General features: G+C 57.0%; 1 protein-coding gene across 4 annotated transcripts; it reads left to right on the top strand.

Annotated features, from left to right (window-relative positions):
* The first annotated feature begins 5,270 nt into the window (after positions 1-5,270).
* On the top strand, positions 5,271-18,869 carry TBX3 (T-box transcription factor 3). 4 transcript variants are annotated; one of them, XM_087768583.1, is made up of 8 exons: positions 5,271-5,321; positions 6,981-7,425; positions 9,259-9,526; positions 10,765-10,911; positions 13,020-13,096; positions 14,409-14,566; positions 15,881-16,584; positions 17,340-18,869. In XM_087768583.1, the coding sequence occupies exons 2-8, from the start codon at positions 7,031-7,033 to the stop codon at positions 17,784-17,786; spliced, it is 2,196 nt and encodes a 731-aa protein (XP_087624709.1). In that variant the 5' UTR covers positions 5,271-5,321; positions 6,981-7,030; the 3' UTR covers positions 17,787-18,869. The 4 variants fall into 4 exon arrangements, with proteins under 4 accessions (XP_087624709.1, XP_087624708.1, XP_087624711.1 ...); XM_087768582.1 differs by lacking the exon at positions 5,271-5,321 and adding an exon at positions 5,941-6,362; XM_087768585.1 differs by lacking the exons at positions 5,271-5,321; positions 6,981-7,425 and adding an exon at positions 8,669-8,770.
* The last annotated feature ends 357 nt before the right edge of the window (positions 18,870-19,226 follow it).

The following is a 19,226-nucleotide window of genomic DNA, read 5'->3' as shown; positions in this document are numbered from 1 at the left end:
CCGTCTGCCCGGTGGTGCTCAGCACCGCCCGGGCTCCAGCACCGCTCCGCGGCCCCGGGGGATGCTGCCCGCCCACCCCGCGGGGCGGGGGGCACGGAGGAGACCCGGGGCGGGGGATGGAGATGGGAAAGGCTGCGGCTCTGGGTTGTTAAAGAACACGGCTGATGGTCAAAGCAGATAAAATCGGTTTCTTTGCCGGGTGCTCTCAAGTGCCTTGTTCTACTGGGTCTGCAGGGAGGCAGCGGGGGGGCAAAGCCGCATCTGGAGAGCTGGAGGGCTGCTGCGGGAGGAACCGGCCCTCCTCGGTCCTGTTGTTGTGTTGTGTGTGTGTTTAAATAATTGAATAAACGTATCCACTCCTTCCGTCTTTCTCCCTCGCACGCAGACACACACACACAAAGACAGCATTGAAAAGATAGATCTGTTTGACTATAGGAAACGACAATTAGTGCTGCTTCCTGAGCGGCAAACTGTATGTATACGCCTGGCTATTTAAAAAAAAAAACAACCTTATCCAAATAGTGAACTCTTTACAATTTCTGCTCGGCCAACGGTGGTGGAAGCAGAAGGATGGGTGTAGAGGGGGCGAGGGAGGAAGAAGGGCTTTCATTCCGCCTCTGCCAGCAACGCATCGGTGAGAAGAACAAGATCGGGGGGTTGGAAAGGGCCGCCGGGGCTGCGTGTGCAGCGGGTGATGCTTTGTGGCAAGGAGAAACCGAGTGGTGCAAAAACACCTCGAAAAGGGTAAAAGGGGTGTGAGCTGGGGAGGGAAGAGGACCTGCCCCAAACCTTGCTGTGCCCCAAAGTACCCTGGTCAGTGAGGCCAGGCCCGGCCAGGAGGCGGAGGGGAGAGATGCGGAAGGTGGCTCTGGGAGCAACTTTATTTTGTTTTCCCGTCGGTGGCAAAGTGGAGGCGACTGGAGAGCGTCAGAGCCGGCTGGGGACAGGGACAAGGTGAACACAGGTCTTGGAGAGGGGAGGAACCGGGGCAGGGCCGGCAATCTGAGCGTGAGTGATGTTTGCGAGGGGAGCGAAAAATCATCCTCCTGGAGCCCTGGTGTTTGGGCTCCCACCAGAGCCGGCACCTGGCAGGAGCCGGGCCAGGCCAGGGTGAGCTCAGGAGGGGCGAGGAGCCGGGGGCTGCTGGCGGCGGAGGCAGGCAGGGAAGGGCAGCTAGCTGCCTGCGCTGCGTGACCCCGGGCTGGGGGGACGGTGCTGCCTGACCCTGCAGGGGCTTTGCCACGGTCAGTGCCACGCTGCTCCCACCGGGCTGGGCCGGGCTGGGGGGCAGGAGCAGCCTCTCCTGGAGAGTCACATCCCAGCGAGGTCTGGAGGGTGAGAACCCTCTCCAACTGCTGCTTTCCTCTCTTTTTTTTCCCCAGTGCTCCAGCAAGGCATGTGTAACGCTGTCTCTGGGCTCCCCCGGGCCCTGCAAAGCCCTGAGCTCGGCTCCGCTGGGCAGGTGACCTGACCCCCCTGCTCCCAACCTCTACTTCTGTTCGGAGAGTTGGAAACAGCCCCTTTGAGTGCGGTGGGACACGATGGGGCCCAGCCTGCTCAGAGAGAGACGTGGGTTTTTTTCTTCTATTTCTAATGCCTCGCTGTGCTTTTTTGGACCTAGGCAGGTTATTTTGCAACGTTTTCAGGCCAGGCTTTCTGTGAAATTCAGCTGGCAACTGGAGGAAGGGCTATGCCAAAGGGAAAGGCAGAGACCTGCTGTAGCGACTCCCCCCCTCCCCTTAGCAGTTTATATAGTCCGAGTATATAGACTCTCTCCCTAAGGGACCCGCTTCATTACACTCGTGGTCTGCAGTGCCGCTCTGGGATGGAGCTGTGTCAACACGGCCCCCATTTACTGACACCTTTTGCTGGCCTGGGGAAGGGCCTGCACAGGGCAGGGAAGAGTTTCCCTCGGAAGAAGCGTGTAATCGCCGCTCACCAGACGCCCCCCGTGCTCCAGCCAGTATTTACTGCAAATCTGCCAAAGTAAACCAGCCCGCTGCGTTTTATTTCGGATAAACACAGTGCGGCCACGGTGGGGTGTTGCCTTCCGAAGGGCTGGAGACGGAGCAGAGGCTGTGGCGCCGGGGGGAAAGGGAGGGAGGAGCGGGATGAATCCTGCAGGGTGCGGGGCGGCTGGCAGGCAGGATGGGTCTGGGCCCCTGGGAATGCTTGGGACCGGCAGGCAGCCCGATAAGGAAATGCATAGATAGGATGCAAACCCCCACTTAGGTTGTGCACGTTGGCCCTGCTCACCACGCACCAGGGCTTGTCCTCTCCTGCAGAGCACCCGCGAGCACCCAGCGCACGCAAGGGGTGCAAGGGACACCTCAGGTTTTGCTGTTGGAGCGGGGATTTGGGGTGTACCCCAAGGCACGAATCCCTCCCAGTCACACACACCCACACAACATCTCCACGTACGCACACGCAGAGGCCGTGTAGCACACACGCAGCCCCTCCGCGCACGCACGCACGCCTCGGAGCTGCTCCCGCAGGCCTGGGAGAAGACGTGTGGGCCCGAAAACCGGGCTGCCTTTATTTTCCTCTTGCCTCCTTCCTCCAGCTGGCTCTTCAGGCCACCGGGAGAGAGCCAGAGCCTCTCTCCTCCCACACCTCCGACACACACACACGGGGCAGGCTCGCTGCACGCCCTGAGCTCTCGTGCAAACGCTAAAAGTTGCTTAGAAGGGTGAAATCTGAGCAAGCGGGGCTCTCCCAGCCGCTCAACCACCAAAGGCCCAGGGTCTGGCCACCTCCGCTTTCCCTCCGGCCTGGATTGAACCATGGAAAACCCAGCGAGGTGCTGGCCATGGCGGCCTCAGGGAGCGGAGGAGCTGGGGAAGGTGGGAGCTGCTCCCCCCGCCCCGGCCTTTAGCTCTTTGCGCTCCGAGATTAGCGAGCCCCGGCCTGGCCGCTCTCCGGGGAGACAGCGGAGACCTTTCATGCCTCTTTGAAGAGCCAAGATAGTGCCGGCCTTGCCGCAGCCCAGCCTGCAGACGGGCCGGGAGGCGCGGGGGCAGCCGGCTATCTCAGCGTGCTATCACCCTACCTCCCCCCCGCCACCAGCCCCATTCCCACCTCCACCCCGCTCCCGGCCCTTCGCCATCGGCCGCTCTGATCTCCTCCTCTTCTTTCTTTCTTTTTTTTTTTTTTTCCTTATCCTCCCTTCCACCCCTTCGCTTTGCCATTCATTTCTGCGGGCCTCCTTATTTATTTATTTCTGCGCCTCCCTTATTTATTTATTTCTGGCAAAGAGGCGGCTAACAAGTAGCTGGAAGCACTGGCCAATATTTAACTAAGATGGCTGGCCATCAGGTCCCTTTTGTTTGCTTGCAAATTAATCATCCAGCGCGCAGTCGGCGCCAGGGTAGATTTATCACACACAGAAGGGGGAATGAGGCGGCCGAAGGGAGACAAAGACTGTTCGCACCTTCCCGCTTTTGATCTTAGATTAGTGCAGCCTCCCTTCATAATACGAGTCTCCAGGGGGCTTCGTCGGGGAGGTCACTCGGAACTGGCGGAAGTTTGCACGCCATTAGCCAGACGCTGAAATTGGAAATCATAAGCGGCAAACATTTTATTTTCCTCCGCGGGTGGGTGCCGAGCGCGGTGCAAGGTGCGGGGCAGGCGCGGAGGGCGGCAGCGACTCCGGCCTCTGCCGCGGGGCCGAGGGCGCGCACCGGCGGGGCGGCCGCGGGGCTCGGGGCGCGGCGGGGCCGGGAGCGGCTGCGCTTGTCCTGCGGGAGCCGGCGGGCACCTCCTGGTTCCCCGGGAGAGAGCGGCGGCCCGGTCGGGGCAAATTGCGGCAAACTTCTTGAAGCCGCCGGGCGTTTGTTGTGGGCTCGGTTGAAGGGAAGGCATAGGGTCTGGGGGTTCCCACCGCGGCAGCGGCTGGAGGCAGGAGCCCGAGAACCGCCTCCGAGCGGAGGCTGGAAAGCCTCGCTCCCTTCGTTGATAACTAGCTGCACAGCCCAGCCGAGCGCTGCGCGGGTAGCCAAGCTCCTGGCTTCGTGAAACACATCAGACTCCCCCCCGCTTCTGTCTTCTCCCCCCCCCCCCCGTCCTCTTTGAACGCATTACTCCCGCTTCCTTTCCTCCCTCCTCCTCTTCTCTCCATCCACCCCCACCCCCGACCAACGGGGAGATACTTTGGTGAATGCAAAGCGATCCTAGACGCTGGTTACTACAGGGACTTCACCAAGCTGGCGCCAAGCGCTCTTAACCATGTGCGTCAAAAATGCAATGTTAGAAGAGCTAATCACTTTAGAGGTTCCGCTCCCATCTGCGCGCAGCCAGCGCCGAGCCCCCGCGCTCCCCCGCTCCGCCGCTCCGCTCCCGGAGGATTATCTTCCCCTCTTTAAAGCAGGATGGGGGGGCGTCGGGAGATCCCCCGGGGGGTGGAGGGGGGGGGAAGAGATGATGATTCGGCACCTCCCAGCGCTGGGACAGCCCGCCTGACACACGGGTGGGCGCCCCGTGCTCTGCACGCCCACGGCTCCCACGGCACGAAGCCCCGTCTCGCTGCCCCGCACTGTCACTCCCCGAGGAACATGTCTCCCCAGAAACTTCCCAAGCGGATCCTGCCCGGCTCTTCCCTCTCCGTGGGGCCGGCGGCAGGCCCACGCGTGATGCCTTCCCCCCCCCGGGGGGGGGGGTAGCTGGCTCCACGCGAGCCCGGACACGGGGGCAGCCGGGGATGGCCCCCCCCGCCCCGGCGCTGCCCGGCCCGGGCGCAGGGAAAGCCGCACTTCCCGTCTCCTCCCCGCGCACCTCATGGAAGAGGAGGGGTGTGGGAACGTAACCCTCTCGGCGCCGGTGCCAGCCGAGTGGCCTTAATCCTCAGCGCCGAAGAAAGAAAGAAAAAAAAAAAAAAGAATAATAAAAAAAAAATCCCGTTTTCCAGCCGCGACCCCTCCCCGCCCCGGCGCGGTGAGCAGCCGCCGGGCCCGGGGCTGAGCCGAGCGGCGGCCCCTGCCCGCCCCGCCGCAGCTTCCAGCCGCCCACGACAACAATAATAACGGCGGCCGCGGCCGCTGGGGCAGCCGGAGCCGAGCCCCGAGCCGGGGGGGGACCCGCAGAGCCACCCCCGGGCCGGCTGCCACCCCCCCGGGGCTCACCCCTAGGTTTGGGGGGGGAAGGAAAGCGGCCGGCCCCCGGCCTGGAGGTCCTGGCTCGTTTAAAGAAAGCAACTTTCCGGGGGGGGGGGGGGCGGGGGGGCGAGGAGGAGAACGGGGGGGCACCGGGGTGACACCAGCCCCGGCGGCTGTGCGGACCGGCGGCAGCCGCGACGCGGCGGGGATGGGCGTGCGGAGCCGCCCGAGGTGGGTCCGGAGCCCTGGGGGGGGGTGGTGTGGGGTGCGGCCGGGGTCCCCCCCGCTGCGGGCCGGGAGGCGGTTGCCGGGGCAGAGCTCGCAGTGCCCGGCCCGGCTGGGGTGCGGTGCAGTGCGGTGCGGCGGGGAAGGGGGGGGGGGGGGGCACACGGCGCCGGACCCCACCACCACGCGTGGAAACTCCCCCCGCCGCTCCCGCCGCCTCTCCAGCCCTGCCAGCAGCCGCTGCCTCGGAAGCTCCTACCGGGGCAGGCAGCCGGAGGAGAGCGCACTGGAAATGCCCAGGCTGCCATCTCGGAGGCCGGGGCCGGGGGGCGAGGCGGCCCCGAGCACCCCCCCCCCCCCCCCCCAGAGGCGGGTGCTCCCGGCCGCCCTCCCCGGCGCTGCCTGCTCCCTCCCCTCTGATCATGTTGACATATTCACACGGCCCGGAGTACTAGTGATGCTTTGCTGCAGCGTTACAGTTTCCGACACCTTCTTTTTATAACTCGGCTCTGTCCCCCTTCCACTCGACCTGTCAGAACCACGCCTATGGAGCCACACAATTGGTCCGAAAGCGTCAAAGAGCCAATCAAGGAGGCTCCAGCTCCCTTGTAACCCACAACACATCCATACAATCTGGTGCACGCAGAGCACAGACTCACAGGGAATTCTCAGAGCTGAGAGGCTCCTTCTCCCTCTCTCTCTCTCTCTCTTTTCCTCTCTTTCTCCCCCCCCCTTTTTCTCTTCCTTTCTCTTTCCCTCTCTCTTTCTCCCTCTCTCCTTTGGTGGAGCGCTGCTGGAGAGGAGACAAGAACGTAATTCTTCCAGATTTTTTTTTTTTTTTAAGCAGAGTGAAAGAGAAAGAGAGGGGGAAAAAAAAATAAAAAAGAAAAGGAGGAGGGTGAAAGCAAGAAGAGATCCTGATGGAAATCAGGGCACCCTGACCAGCTCCTGCTTGGAGAGGGGGGAAGGCGAGGCGGAAACCAGATTTCCCTACAAGTTTTTGCTGCTGAAGGTTGCTCAGGAGCCTTCCTCGGTCGGCGAGGGGGGGTGGGTTTGTTTGCTTCTCTCTGCTTTCCCTCCCTTCCCAGCCTCTGCTCTGCAGCCTGACCGGACGGAGGAAAGGTGGAGGGGTGGGGGGGAGGGGGGGGGGAGAGCCAGCCACCCAAAAAGAAAACCCAGCTTCGAGCCGTCACCCTCCGCCACGAAAGAAGAGAAGGGGGATCGAGACTAAGAGAAAAAAGAAGAAGAAGAAAAAAAAGGAGCTCGGCTCGTCCAGCCCTTCTGCGGCAACAGGAGCAGGCAGCGAACCCGGTGGATTTTTTTTTTTTTTTGCCCCTTCTTCGGCGTTCTTTTTCCAGCGCAAGGACTTCCACTCAGGAAAAAAAAACCAAAACCAAACCAAAACAACAAACAAAACAAACCTGCAGAGACCGAACACAAAAAAAGCAAGACTAATAATGAACAATCTCGTTAATCCGCTGTCCCGAGGGCTGGGGATGTGCCCCGGCTCGGGACGTTGTAGGCTGTAGAAGTTCTGCCTCTCCCCCATGTACTGTGCTGTCTAGAGCTTGTTTCCCCCCACCCTTTTTTTTTTTTTTTTTTTTTGGTGCTTTATTGCTGTTATTGTTATTATCTTAATTTTTCTTCTTCATGATGTGCTGTTAGAAACCACTCCGGGACTACTCCAGCAGTAGGAAGACCGAGGAGTGGAGTGGATGAATATACCGATGAGAGATCCAGTAATCCCTGGGACAAGCATGGCTTATCATCCTTTTTTACCTCACCGGGCACCGGACTTTGCCATGAGCGCTGTGTTGGGACACCAGCCTCCCTTCTTCCCGGCTCTGGCTTTGCCTCCCAACGGGGCAGCCGCCCTCTCCCTTCCCGGGGCTCTGGCTAAACCCATCATGGATCAGTTAGTGGGGGCTGCAGAGACTGGTATCCCCTTTTCTTCCCTGGGTCACCAGGCAGCAGCCCATCTGAGGCCTTTAAAAACTCTGGAGCCAGAAGAAGAGGTGGAAGATGACCCGAAAGTGCATCTGGAAGCCAAAGAGCTTTGGGAACAATTCCATAAAAGAGGCACGGAGATGGTGATTACCAAATCGGGAAGGTAGGTCTGGGTCGGGGGTTCGTGGCTTTTTTTGTTTCTCCCCTTCTTCCCCAGCCCTCAGTCTCTGCACCCCACCTGGCTGCTCCAGAGAAAGGCTCTTTTGCGGACAAATTCCTCCGTAAAGCTCCTTTCACCTGGAATTATGGCAAGTTTTAGGCAGCTGAAGATCCGAGCCCACCTCGGGCACCAGGCTGCAGGGAAAGGCTCCACGGCTGAGCCGCCAACCGGCCCTGCTCAGCCCCTGCCTGCGCAGGGTCCCTTCGTGGTTCAGTAGCTTAACGCTTTCTGGAGAAGCCTGGTAGCAGAAAGAAAATCAGTTGGGGTTGGAAAAGGAGCTGGCCTGATTTCAGCCTTGCCACACGTAGTTTTTCTTCCTTGGGAAGGAGAAGGGGGAATAAAGGAAAAACTCTTGGGAGCGGCGTATGGCTGCTGGTGAGGCGGGAGCTGCAGGAGGGCAGATAGGCTCGGTTTATCGGTTGCTTGGCTTGTGCCTGGCTCTCCCCTGGGATCTAGGCGTGCATTTGCGCTGACTAATTGTATCTGGAAATGCACAAAAAGCTGACAAACCCACCCAGCGGTCCTGCTGGGGCGGCAGGGAGGGTTTTGCAGCTCCACGCTGCCCGTCCCTGTGTTTCCATAAGCTCGCGTGGGAATGAATGAACGCACACGGGGCGTCCACGCTCGGCGTTGCTGCTTCTTATAGGGTTACCCAGCCGAAATCCCTCTCTGCTTTCGCCACTCATTGACATCTCTGCTCTTTTCCATCTCGACCTATTGCTGGGACGACACGTAGGGAGAAAAACCCCTTCCCAGCCGGGTGTTTTTCTAAGGGACTCTCTTAGAAACCTCCCAAACAATTCGCCTGTAATTTGCCAGGAGAATTACTTGAGGAAGCCACTCCTGAAAAGTCTTCTTAGATGGCCTTCAGCTGCTTTGCTGGAGCTTCACCTCCTTGCAGAGCACCAGTTGCAGGCTACAGGCTCCGACAAAAAAAAACCCAACCCAACCAAACCGAAGAGCAGCAAGGAGGAAAAAAAGAAAAAAATCCCCTCGCCCATTTTACTGCTTTCCCGAAGTTTTCTCTGTTAATTGTGGTCAAAAGTTTTTGCGCGAAAGCCTCGGCGAGCATTAAGCGCTCTTACATGTTGCAAAGTCATGTGTTTCCTTTTAAGTTGAGATTGCTGAATGCCAACCGCTCGATATAATAAACAGCAAATTTGTGGTATCCTGTTGCAGTTTCGAGCTGGACTTAGGAGCGGAGGGGAGCGGGGTTTGCAGAGAGCCCTCTGCACGAAGGGGTTATCACCGGGGGAAGCCACGGCAGCCACCCTGCCCTCACTGCAGGGTTGGTTTTTTTTCTCCTCCTCTGCAAAGTGAAAAACTCCCCTCTCCGCTCCTCCTCGGCGGAGTGGGTTATAATAAAGCAGAATATTTATTTTATCGGGGTGCGAGCTGTTGCCGTCTCTTTGTTTAGCAGGCAAAAAGGAAATAAGGAGAGATCCGAGAGCCCCAAATCAGGCTTTGCTGTTGAGGAATGGCAGAGGGTAGGCGCCTGCTGATTTCGAGGGAACCCGAACCTCTCCCCTCCGCCTCCCATCCCAGGGACCATTTTTCTCCCGAAACTTTTAAGCGTTTGAGAAAGCTTTTCGCTGGGGGCGGGGGGAAGCCCGTTTGCTGGGGGGGGGACACACACGGCTTTTCTGCTTCTGAGCTGAAGCGATTGCTTGGTGGACGCGCTACTGAGGTTCAGGGGCTTGTTTAAACGCTGTAATTAATTTTATTTTCTTTTCGTCTTGTCTTTTCTTTATCCCACTCCCCCCCCTCTGCCCATAGGAGAATGTTTCCTCCATTTAAAGTGAGATGCACTGGACTGGATAAAAAGGCCAAGTACATTTTATTGATGGATATTGTGGCGGCTGATGATTGTAGGTACAAATTCCATAATTCCCGGTGGATGGTAGCCGGCAAAGCTGACCCTGAAATGCCAAAGAGAATGTACATCCACCCGGACAGCCCGGCCACCGGCGAACAATGGATGTCCAAAGTCGTCACCTTTCACAAGCTGAAGCTCACTAACAACATCTCTGACAAGCACGGATTTGTGAGTGCCTTTCCCACCTCCCTTTGCCCCCCCTTTGCCCTCCCTGCCTCCCTCCCTGCCTGGCCGGAGCGGCGGGGCCGGGGGGAGCCACCCGGCAGCGCGGCGGCTGCTCGGCCGGGGCCGTGCCCGCAGCTCCCGCCGGCGGCAGAAACGCGGGGAAAGGGGGGAATAAACACCCCCTCCAACACACCGGGGCCGCTTTATAATCTTCCGTGGGTTTTTTCTACCGCTGAGGTCAGGATTAAACACTCGAGTTTATTCTGTAACCTCTCCGTGCCATTCAGCATTCACTTTAGAGGGATATTTCCAGCAGAGCGCAACTCGATATTTCTCGGAGCTGTGGTGACTTTATATATCTATATATTTTTTTTTAATAAAGTCGATTACGCTTTTTAAGCGTAGGGAAATGATACGCATATGTGTATAAAGGGCTTAAAGGCCTAAGTACGCAAACATTTAAATATATATTAATCTGGATAATGTAAAGCAAGCCGGAGTGAAAATAAACAGGGACCGAAATCAGAGGTCAAGTTGCCCATTCATGTCTATCCACTCCTTTACATTTACTGGGTGTGCAGAGATAAAAACTTACCCTAAGAGTGAAATCAAACAAACCTGCTGATAAGTGCTGGGACGATCCTTGCCATTTCTTTCTATTCCTGGGAAAGCCTCCGCCTCGGAGCCGGGGGCTGCTGGTGGTGGCCGCGGCCGGGGGATCTCTAATGTGCCGAACATTGCATTTGCTGGCTGTGATTTGATTAGACGATACATTTTTGCCTTTCGCAGAAGGCCTTAAGTGGATTGGGGCAAGCAATTAGACCTAACCCAGGCCCTCGCGGTGGTGTTGCTATTGTAGCTGCTGCTGCTTCTTGACTTGATTTTAATTTTTTTTTTCACGTTGAAATCAAAAGACATCGCGGCCGGAGCCCCAAAGAGCTTCTTCCCCTCTCCTAGGAGAGCTCTGCTGGGATTTCCCCCCCCTCTCCCCTCCGAGAGGTCCAGCCTAACCCCGACGAGCCGGAGCTGTCAGTGCTTTTTGTTGGATGCTGCAAGGAGTGTGCGTGTGTTTGGAGTGTGCTCAGCGGGGAGGAGGAGTGAGGGGAGGAAGGAGAGGGAAGGCAAATTAGGAGGAGAAAGTGCCGGTGGCTGGGGGAAGCGCGGGGCGGGGGTGCTGCTCCAGCTGACCCTCTCCTTTCCCCCCCTCTGCCCTCTCTGCTGCCGGCCGCTGCCCCCCCCAGACCATTTTAAACTCCATGCACAAGTACCAGCCCCGGTTCCACATCGTCCGAGCAAACGATATTCTCAAGCTTCCCTACAGCACGTTCAGGACCTACGTTTTCCCGGAGACTGAATTCATCGCAGTGACCGCATACCAGAATGATAAGGTAAGGAGATTAAGAAAGGATTTGTTTTACGTGTTTTGGCTTTTAAGAGAGCTTTTACTCTGCATTGTTCCCTTAAAAATCACGAAGCCCATCCCGCTCCTCTCTCTCTCCCCCTCTCCTCGTCTTTCCCCCGAAACCTCCTTGATCCAACTTCGGGAAAGCGCCGGGGGAGGGGGTCGGGCACTCTCCTAATACCGACCTCGGGGAAGGCAATTAAAAGGGAGGGCTGGGGGGGGGGGGGTGTTTCGGGTTTTTTTGCGTTCCCCGGTATGGGGAAAGGACTAGGATGGGGTGGGGATCGCTGCTTTCAGTGTGGATTTAATCTAAGACGCATCAGGAGGAGAGAAAAAAAAAAAAAAAAGAATCGGCTCCGTGTGTCGAAAGACAGAGGGGGGAGAGCAGCGGGGCTGGAGATTTTGTAATTCTTCCTGGCCTTTGTGCTGTTTTAACTCCTTTAACAGCAATTGGCAATAAGGCTGGAGCGCACGTCTGGTTCCTATTATTATTATATTATGAATTTTTTTTTTTTTGCATCCTGCAGTGTTTTATTATTTTTTGTGGTGCAGAAATATGCTCTGATCAGAGAGGGGTATCTCGCTTGAATTTAGCTGGAAGGTCTGAAAGAGCCAATGTGAGAAAGTTTTGCAGCGCTGCAGACGCTGCGTTCGGATTTCTGCTGGTTTATTGTCGCTTGCGACGAAGGTGGTATAGTTGGGAGAGTGGCAAATGGCGAATTTATGATAATTAAGTCAAGTGGAAGGAAGCGAAGGAGCCAAGAAATGGGCTTTGATTTTTTTCTGTCTATAAGCTATAACTTTGCGTGCCTGGGCGTTAAGCGCAGAGGCTGATGTGTGGTGCCCGCTCGCTGCAGCTTCCCTCGCCTCCCTCTGCCCCCTTTGCATCCTTCGCTATGCAAAAATTAAGGGGTGAAGAGGGGGATTCTGCACCCTTCTGCCCTCCGTTTCCAAAAAGCCACTTTTCCCTCGGGGCTCGGGCTATTTTCCTCGCTTTCTGCAGCCGGGCGCTTGCAAGGAAACGGAAAGAAAATGCGTGTGCAGAGAGTAGACTTTGCTTTGGGACTTATCAGCAGGGCTGTCCGCCCCGCTCTATCAGCTGGGGCCGGCTTGGTTGAAGGACAGAAATGAGCATATTTGTCTGATTGCCATGAAATCGCCGGGAAAGCGGCGTGCGGGAGCGGCGGGAGCCCTGGGCTGCGGCGCTGCGGGAGCCGCCTCGCCGGCAGGTCCGGAGGCAGGGCCGGCAGCACCTGGATTAAAAGTCCTGCTGGTTTTTGGCAGTGGGTTTTCCTGCTCTTTCCTGATCCCGCAGGCAGGGCTTTGCTCTTCGGGGTCCTGCTCTCTTCTCAAATTGGAGGGTTGGGACTCCTCCAGCCCGGTACTGGAGCGGGGCGGTGGGCAGGCGGCATCCCCGTCCCCACCACCCGCACCCCGTTATAGCGAGGGGAGCCCCCGGCCGGGGGCATCGTACGCGCTGGCATGGGGAGTTGCGGGGTGCCCTGCACCCCTCATCCCTCCAAACGGAGGAAGAAACAGCCATTGCCCAGCGATAACCTGGATCCCGAGGAAACTCCCAACCATTCACCAAAAAACTTACCCCCCCCCCCCCAAATCATCTCACTCTTAGCACCCCCAGCGCCCCAAGACACACGCACACACAGAGCATAATGCGATTATATAAAGTATTTTATTATAGCAAGGGGGTGGGTATGATTCCTTTGCAGTTTAATTATGGCATTTAAAGAGTTTTAAGCGCGGGCATAACTTGCATGGATCGCATTGCACGGCTAAATTAATTCTGATGCGGTGGCAGCAACACGGGGCTCTTTCATTGCCACCACGGCCCGGGTCACCGGCCAGCCCGGCCGGGGGATTGGGGGCGAGCTGCCTCCAAACCAGCTCGGCCAAACACGGAGATTCACCCCAAAAGCGGGGCCCTTTGCCCCCTGCCCTGTCCTGCTCCTGCCGGGGTCCTGCCGGCGCTGGGGGAACTGGGAGGGGGGCTTTTTGCTGTCGTTTTTTAATACAAAAATCTCCTTATTTCTGCCCCAACCCCTTGCCGGTTTGTTTTTTTTTTTCTCCGTCCTATAGATCACTCAATTAAAAATTGACAACAACCCCTTTGCCAAAGGTTTTCGGGACACCGGGAATGGAAGGAGGGAAAAAAGGTGAGTCTGGATAGATTATATATAGGTGCCTCTTTTGGTTTTCATGTGTAAAGCTCAGAACATGAGCAGAGGTCAAAATCACCTCGCCTTGCCTCCAAACCACACTTCCCACGCCAAAATTCATAAGGATCTTGTCATTAATAACGCCAAACTGATTGCATGGGAATTCTTCCCTGCTTTCCACGCTTATTTTTTACATCGCAGGGGATGGCTGGCCAAAGGGATGTTGGTGCATTAAGCAAATATCACCGGAGAAAGAAGTTTCCCTTAACATTTTGAGAGGAATATCGCACTGTAGTTTGTATTTGGAATAGAAATTCCGCTGGGAAAGAGGGAGAAGCGAGGGCAGAGCTGATCGCTGGGTGATTCTCCTCTGGCATTTTCCCGGGGACTGTATCGAAAAGACTAAAGTGTGGAGGAGAAACATATAAATAAACTGCTTTGACAGAGGTGTCTTGTGAATATGGAAGTAATTAATGACAGAAGATTCTTTATTTTTTCCAAAAGCAGCAGGACACAGTTTGTGCCCCAGGTAGACAGACGGACAGGACTCGTTTTAATGGGACACAAATTTTTATTTTTAATATTGGAGAAAATAGAGAAAGGGATGATTTTTTTTCCCTTTGACAGGGGATAGGTCTTTGTTTTGTTGTGTTATACCAGACAGGATATTTTAGCCATTTGCATTCGGGTTTAGATAATGAATAAATCTGTTCCTCTTTTTTTAACCAAAAAAAAAAAAAAAAAGGGAAGGGGGATGTAATGTAAAACAAGAGGCCTTTCTCCCTGCCCAGCACACACACACACACACACACGCACACACACACACGCCAGCTCCTCTTGTCCGTCAGTGTGAAAATAAAGCCAAGGCTGGAGCCACAGGACGGAAATGATTTCTAATTTCTCTCTAAATATAAATAGATTTTTACTCCGGGTTAATTGTTGGTGAAAAGATTACATAAAGTGCCTAACAAAATAACCACTTCCTAGCAATCTTAGCAACCATTAAGATGGCTCATATCTCTGGAACATCCTCGCCTTTTAAAAGCTAATCTCCAGGGAATGCTTCCCTCTCCCCTCCGCCCCTTGTCTTTAATATCTGCCCTTGCTGAGGAGCTGCTCACCGCTTCCAAGAAATCTCCTCTCATTAGCAGCCAAGTCCTGCCTGCGAGAAACGCCTTCCCCCCTCCGGGGGACCTTGGCCCTCAATTCCCCCCATCACCCCCAAATAGGAGCTGGGGAAGGGGCTGGGGGGTCCCGGGGGGCCGGGGGGGCCGGGGGCCGCTCGCCCAGCGGGTGCGTGTGCCCGTAGGAAGCAGCTGACCCTCCAGTCCATGCGGGTGTACGACGAGAGGCAGAAGAAGGAAAACCCCACCTCGGACGAGTCGTCCAACGAGCAGACGGCCTTCAAGTGCTTCGCCCAGTCCTCCTGCCCCGCCGTGCCCGCCGTCGGCACCTCCAGCCTCAAAGGTGAGAGCTGCGGCCCCCGGACCCCCCCGGGTCCCCCCGGGTCGAGCCTGGGCGCCTGCGCTGCGGGGGACAGATCCCGGCCTGTCCCGCTGCCCTCCGGCACCGCCGTTTCTTCCTTCTTGCCTTCCTTGATCTTTCCTTCTTTCCTCTCTTCTCTCTCTTTCCTCTCGCTTATTTCTCTTCTTTCTCTCTTTTCTTTTTCCCTCCCTCTCTGTCCTTTGTGCTCTTTTTATCTTTTTCTTTGTCTCTCTCCCTCCCTTCTTCCCCTCTTCCCTCCCTTCTTCCCTTCTTCCCTCCCTTCTTTCCCTTTTTCTCTCACTCCTTGCCGTCTTTTCCTTTCTTTTGCTTTCCCTCTGCCCCTCTCTTTCTCTCCTTCTCCCTCTCCCCCGGCCTCCCTCTCCTCCCGCTGCACGTTCATTCCTCCCCTCCTTGGTTCAGAAAGGAGCCAGCTCCGAGTCAAGGGAGCAAAGACAGACCACGGGGCAAAAGTTCAAAACTGGAGTCACTCCATTAATATTCCTCTCTGAATCTGCTATTAGAGGAAGGATCTTTCCCCTGGATACAGTCCCGAACTTTGTTATAGAAAAGTCACCCTCGGTTTCTCTCCGTGCGGGGTTGGGAGCTGTCTGCAGCTCTCTCCCATGTATTAATCCATCCAGGGGCGGGGGGTGCAGGGGGAGGAGGAAACAACCTCTTTTTTGTTGTTGCTTTACTCGTTTGTTTAAAGTCCTGCCGAGCTGAGGGGAGGGGAGCTGGGAGGGGACCCGAAAAGCAAACCAGAGCTTCGCACCTGGGGCGCTGAAATTAGGAGATGAAGTGCAGAGGAATCCAGCGAAGCCGTGCATGCGTTTGGAGGGGAGGAGGAGGAGGAGGAGGGGGTCCAGGGGGTGATGGAGGCGGCGGGGTGTGTGTGTGTTTTCAAAGTTTGCCCATTGAAAGGGCTGAAAACTTTGGAAAAGTCCTTAGCAGACACATCCCCGAGGCCCCGAGGCCCCGGCGGGAGGGTCCCGGCCGCCCCGCTGCCTCTGCCCCGGCCGGGGGGGGCCCGGGCTCGCCGCAGCCCCGGCGGAGCGGAGCCGCTGGCCCCGGGCCCCCCCGCGAGTTTTGCTGCGCTGTGGAAAACTGGGGTTGGCTTGGCTGGGGCGGGCGGTGGGAGCCGGGGGGGTGTATTTATTTGTATAATCATCAAAAAGGAAGTATTTACATTTAAATCTCTGGCCGCCCAGGGAGGGTCTCTGCCCCCTCTCCCAGCCCGCCGGGGGTTTAGGGACGGGCAGTGCCGGATCCCAGCCCCGGGCTCCCTTTGTCTTGCAGATCTCTGCCCCAGCGAGGGAGACAGCGATGCAGACAGCAAAGACGATCCCTTGCTAGAAGCCAACGAGGCGGGGAAAATCAGCACGACCACCGCCACCACCCCAGCGCCGGCCAGCTCCGCCGCGGCCGTGGGAGACGACCCCCGGGAAAAGGGGGGCAGCCCCTCCAAAAGCCACTTCTTTCCCGGTGACTCGGCGGGGAGCCGGAGCCGAGAGAGGACGGAGAAAGCCCCTCCGGACTCCCGGCACAGCCCGGCTACTATCTCTTCCAGCACCCGGGGGGGAAGCCTGAGCGGCGAGGAACTGAAAAGCCCCCTCAGGGATGGCCCCAAAGTAGATGAGAACCGGCTGCTGGGGAAAGAGCCCTTCACCCCCCTCACGGTCCAGACCGACAGCACGGCCCACCTGAGCCAGGGACACTTGCAAAACCTCGGCTTCCCCCCTGCCCTGGCCGGCCAGCAGTTCTTCAACCCGCTGGGGAACGGGCACCCGCTGCTGCTGCACCCCGGGCAGTTCGCCATGGGGGGGGCCTTCTCCGGCATGGCCGCCGGTATGGGTCCCCTGCTCGCCACCGTCTCCGGGGCATCCGCCGGTGTCTCGGGACTGGACAACACGGTCATGGCCACGGCGGCGGCCCAGGGACTTTCGGGAGCATCGGCGGCTGCTTTGCCTTTCCATCTGCAGCAGCACGTCCTGGCTTCGCAGGTACCGCATCCCCCCCGCCCCCGGTTGCCCCTCCGGAGCAGGGGGGGCTCCGTCCCGGGGGAAGGGGGGGGGGGGCAGCGGGGCATCCCCTTTGGATTCCCCGCTGCGGGTTCCTCCCTCCCCGGGTTTGGGGGAAAAGGGGAGGTGGGAAAGCCTCAGGGCGGGGGGGGGGGGTAGCCCAGCTTGAACTCCCGGAGCTCTTCCCCCCGCCCCGCTGTCCTCCCGGGGACACTGTGCCGGGGCCAGGCCTCTGTCCACACCCCACCCCCCCCGCCCCGGGGTCTCGGCGGCCCCCCGGGGCACTCCCGGCCCGCAGCTCCGTGGTGCGGAGCGCGTCGCAGCCTGCGGAGCGGAGCCGCCGGCGGGGGAAGGAGGGGGGGAGATGCCCGGGGCTGCCCTGGGCGGGGGGGGCCGTACCTGCGGGGACGGGACAGAGCGTTCGCCCCACGAAAGAAAACCTCCCCACACGACCCTTATCTCATTTCGCCCCCGTTGAGCCACGACCCCCAGCGGGAAGGGGGCCGGTGGGGTGGGGGGGGCCGTGCGGGGCAAGCCAAGGGGGGGGCGGTCCGGGTGGTTTTGGCCTCGGCACTGGGACGACGGGTCTTCATCCCCTCCCGTGGGCAGCGGCAGCTTGGCCGCTGTCAGCTCCCCCACTGGCGTGTGCCTGGCGTGGGAGTGCCGCGGAGCATCCCCTCGGGGGGGGGATTTGCAGGCCGGTAACCCTTTCCTTTCTCTCTCCTCCCCTCCCGCAGGGCCTGGCCATGTCTCCCTTCGGAAGCCTCTTCCCTTACCCCTACACCTACATGGCGGCGGCGGCCGCCGCCTCCAGCGCCGCCTCCAGCTCGGTGCACCGGCACCCCTTCCTCAACGCCGTGCGGCCCCGGCTCCGCTACAGCCCCTACCCGCTGCCCGTCCCCCTGCCCGACGGCAGCAGCCTCCTCACCACCGCCCTGCCCGGCCTGGCCGCCGGCTCCGGCGAGGGCAAAGCGGGGGGGTTGACCACCAGCCCCGGTTCCGTACCCCTGGACTCCGCTTCGGACCTCACCAGCCGCTCGTCCACCCTCTCCTCCGGCTCCGTCTCCCTCTCCCCCAAACTGGGCGCAGACAAGGAGGCGGCCACCAGCGAACTGCAAAACATCCAGCGCCTGGTCAGTGGGCTCGATCCCAAGCAGGACAGATCCCGCAGCGGCTCCCCGTAACCCCCCCGGCCTCCGGGAGCTCATTTCAAATCAGTCTCGCAGTGCACTTTGTTTGAAAGAAACCACATCCTCCACCCGCGAGTTGTTTTTTTTTACCCCCCTCTTTTATTTTGGTTTTTCTTCCCCTTTCTTTTTCTTCTTCTTTTTTTTAAAATATAAGATCCCCCGGCGTTGTGTGCGCGCTTATCGGCAAGAAGAGGTGTCTGGCGAAGCAGGAGGGGTGAGGGTAGGGAGAGGGTCGGGGATGGGGGAGCAGAGCCGAGGTGGGAGAGCTGGGTCGGAGGCTGCTCGCAGGGAGCAGGCTGGCCCGGCCAGGGCACCGGCGGGCTTGGGGCATCCTCCTTTCCTTCTTTTTTTTTTTTTTTTTTTTTAACTGTGTAAAAAGAAAAAAAAAACACCCCAGAAAAAAAGAAAAAACCACCTAAAAGCAAAAATAAAAAAAAAACCCAAACGCAAACGTATGAATAAAAATTAAGTAAGAAAAGTGATTTTTTTTTTCTTTCCGAAAGAAAAGTGTGTAAGTAACTCGCATATCGGTTCTTCAACAGTTGTTTCCTGGGCGGGTTGTTACCGCCAACCCCCTTAGTGGATATTAAGGGAAGCTGTGTGTTTAAAATATTATTGTGATGTCTGAGAGCCAGCCGGTGGCTTTTTTTGCATGTTCCATAGTAGTCTGCTTTTTTGGGGGGGGGTATTTTTTTATTTCGGTGGGGTTTTCTTGTTTATTTTTCATGCTCGTTTCAAATCCCAGGGAAAAAAAAAATTGTGAATAATAATAATAAAAACAAAAATAAGACCCTCGTCCCTCTACCTTAAACATCCTCCCTGTAGCAACAACAGTAAGTGTAGTTGGAAAGAAAAAAAAAAAGTGAATTTATTTTATCTAAAAACCTCTGTAGCTTGACTGTAGGTTTATCACAGCTTTCCCTCTTTAATTGTATATGCAATAACAAGGTTTAAACATACTGAGAAGAAGAAAAGAGCGGACACTATTATTAAAACAAAGTATTTATGTAATTATTTGATAACTCTTGTAAATACGTGGAATATGAATACTCGAAATTAAACTTTAATTTATTGACATTGTACATATCTCTGTAAATACGACTGCAGCTGTCTTTTTTTCCCCCCCCTTCTGTTTTTATTTTTAGTCGTTTTCATTTCAAGTTCGTAATTCCTTTAAGCGTCCACCCCGACCCAGAGGAGAAAAACCCCCGTTTCTGAGGGCTCACTTTTTAAATCGGAGTTCACCCCAGAAAAGCTGCCCTCCTCCTTTTGGAAAGGAGCCGAATGCAAAAGGCAAAGCAGAAACAAAATTAATCAAAGAGACCTTTAAATAAAAAAAATAAAAGAGAGAAAAAGCAATGTGCCATGGTGGCTTTTAATCCTCGATTTCTTCAAAGCGCTACTTTCCGTATAAAACGGCAACAACAACAAAAT

Source organism: Nipponia nippon, unplaced genomic scaffold, assembly GCF_047370975.1.
Source record: "Nipponia nippon isolate SJK-2023a ecotype South Korea unplaced genomic scaffold, ASM4737097v1 scaffold_30, whole genome shotgun sequence".
Lineage (NCBI taxonomy): Eukaryota > Metazoa > Chordata > Aves > Pelecaniformes > Threskiornithidae > Nipponia > Nipponia nippon.
The sequence above is the reverse complement of the archived record's forward strand: the minus strand, read 5'-3'. Positions and strand labels throughout refer to the sequence as shown.

Coding starts and splice junctions, on each gene's coding strand:
- TBX3 (XM_087768583.1), top strand. CDS start 7,031: ATGAATATACCGATGAGAGATCCAGTAATCCCTGGGACAAGCATGGCT. Junction 9,527..10,764: donor TCTCTGACAAGCACGGATTT/GTGAGTGCCTTT, acceptor TGCCCCCCCCAG/ACCATTTTAAACTCCATGCA. Junction 16,585..17,339: donor AGCACGTCCTGGCTTCGCAG/GTACCGCATCCC, acceptor CCCCTCCCGCAG/GGCCTGGCCATGTCTCCCTT.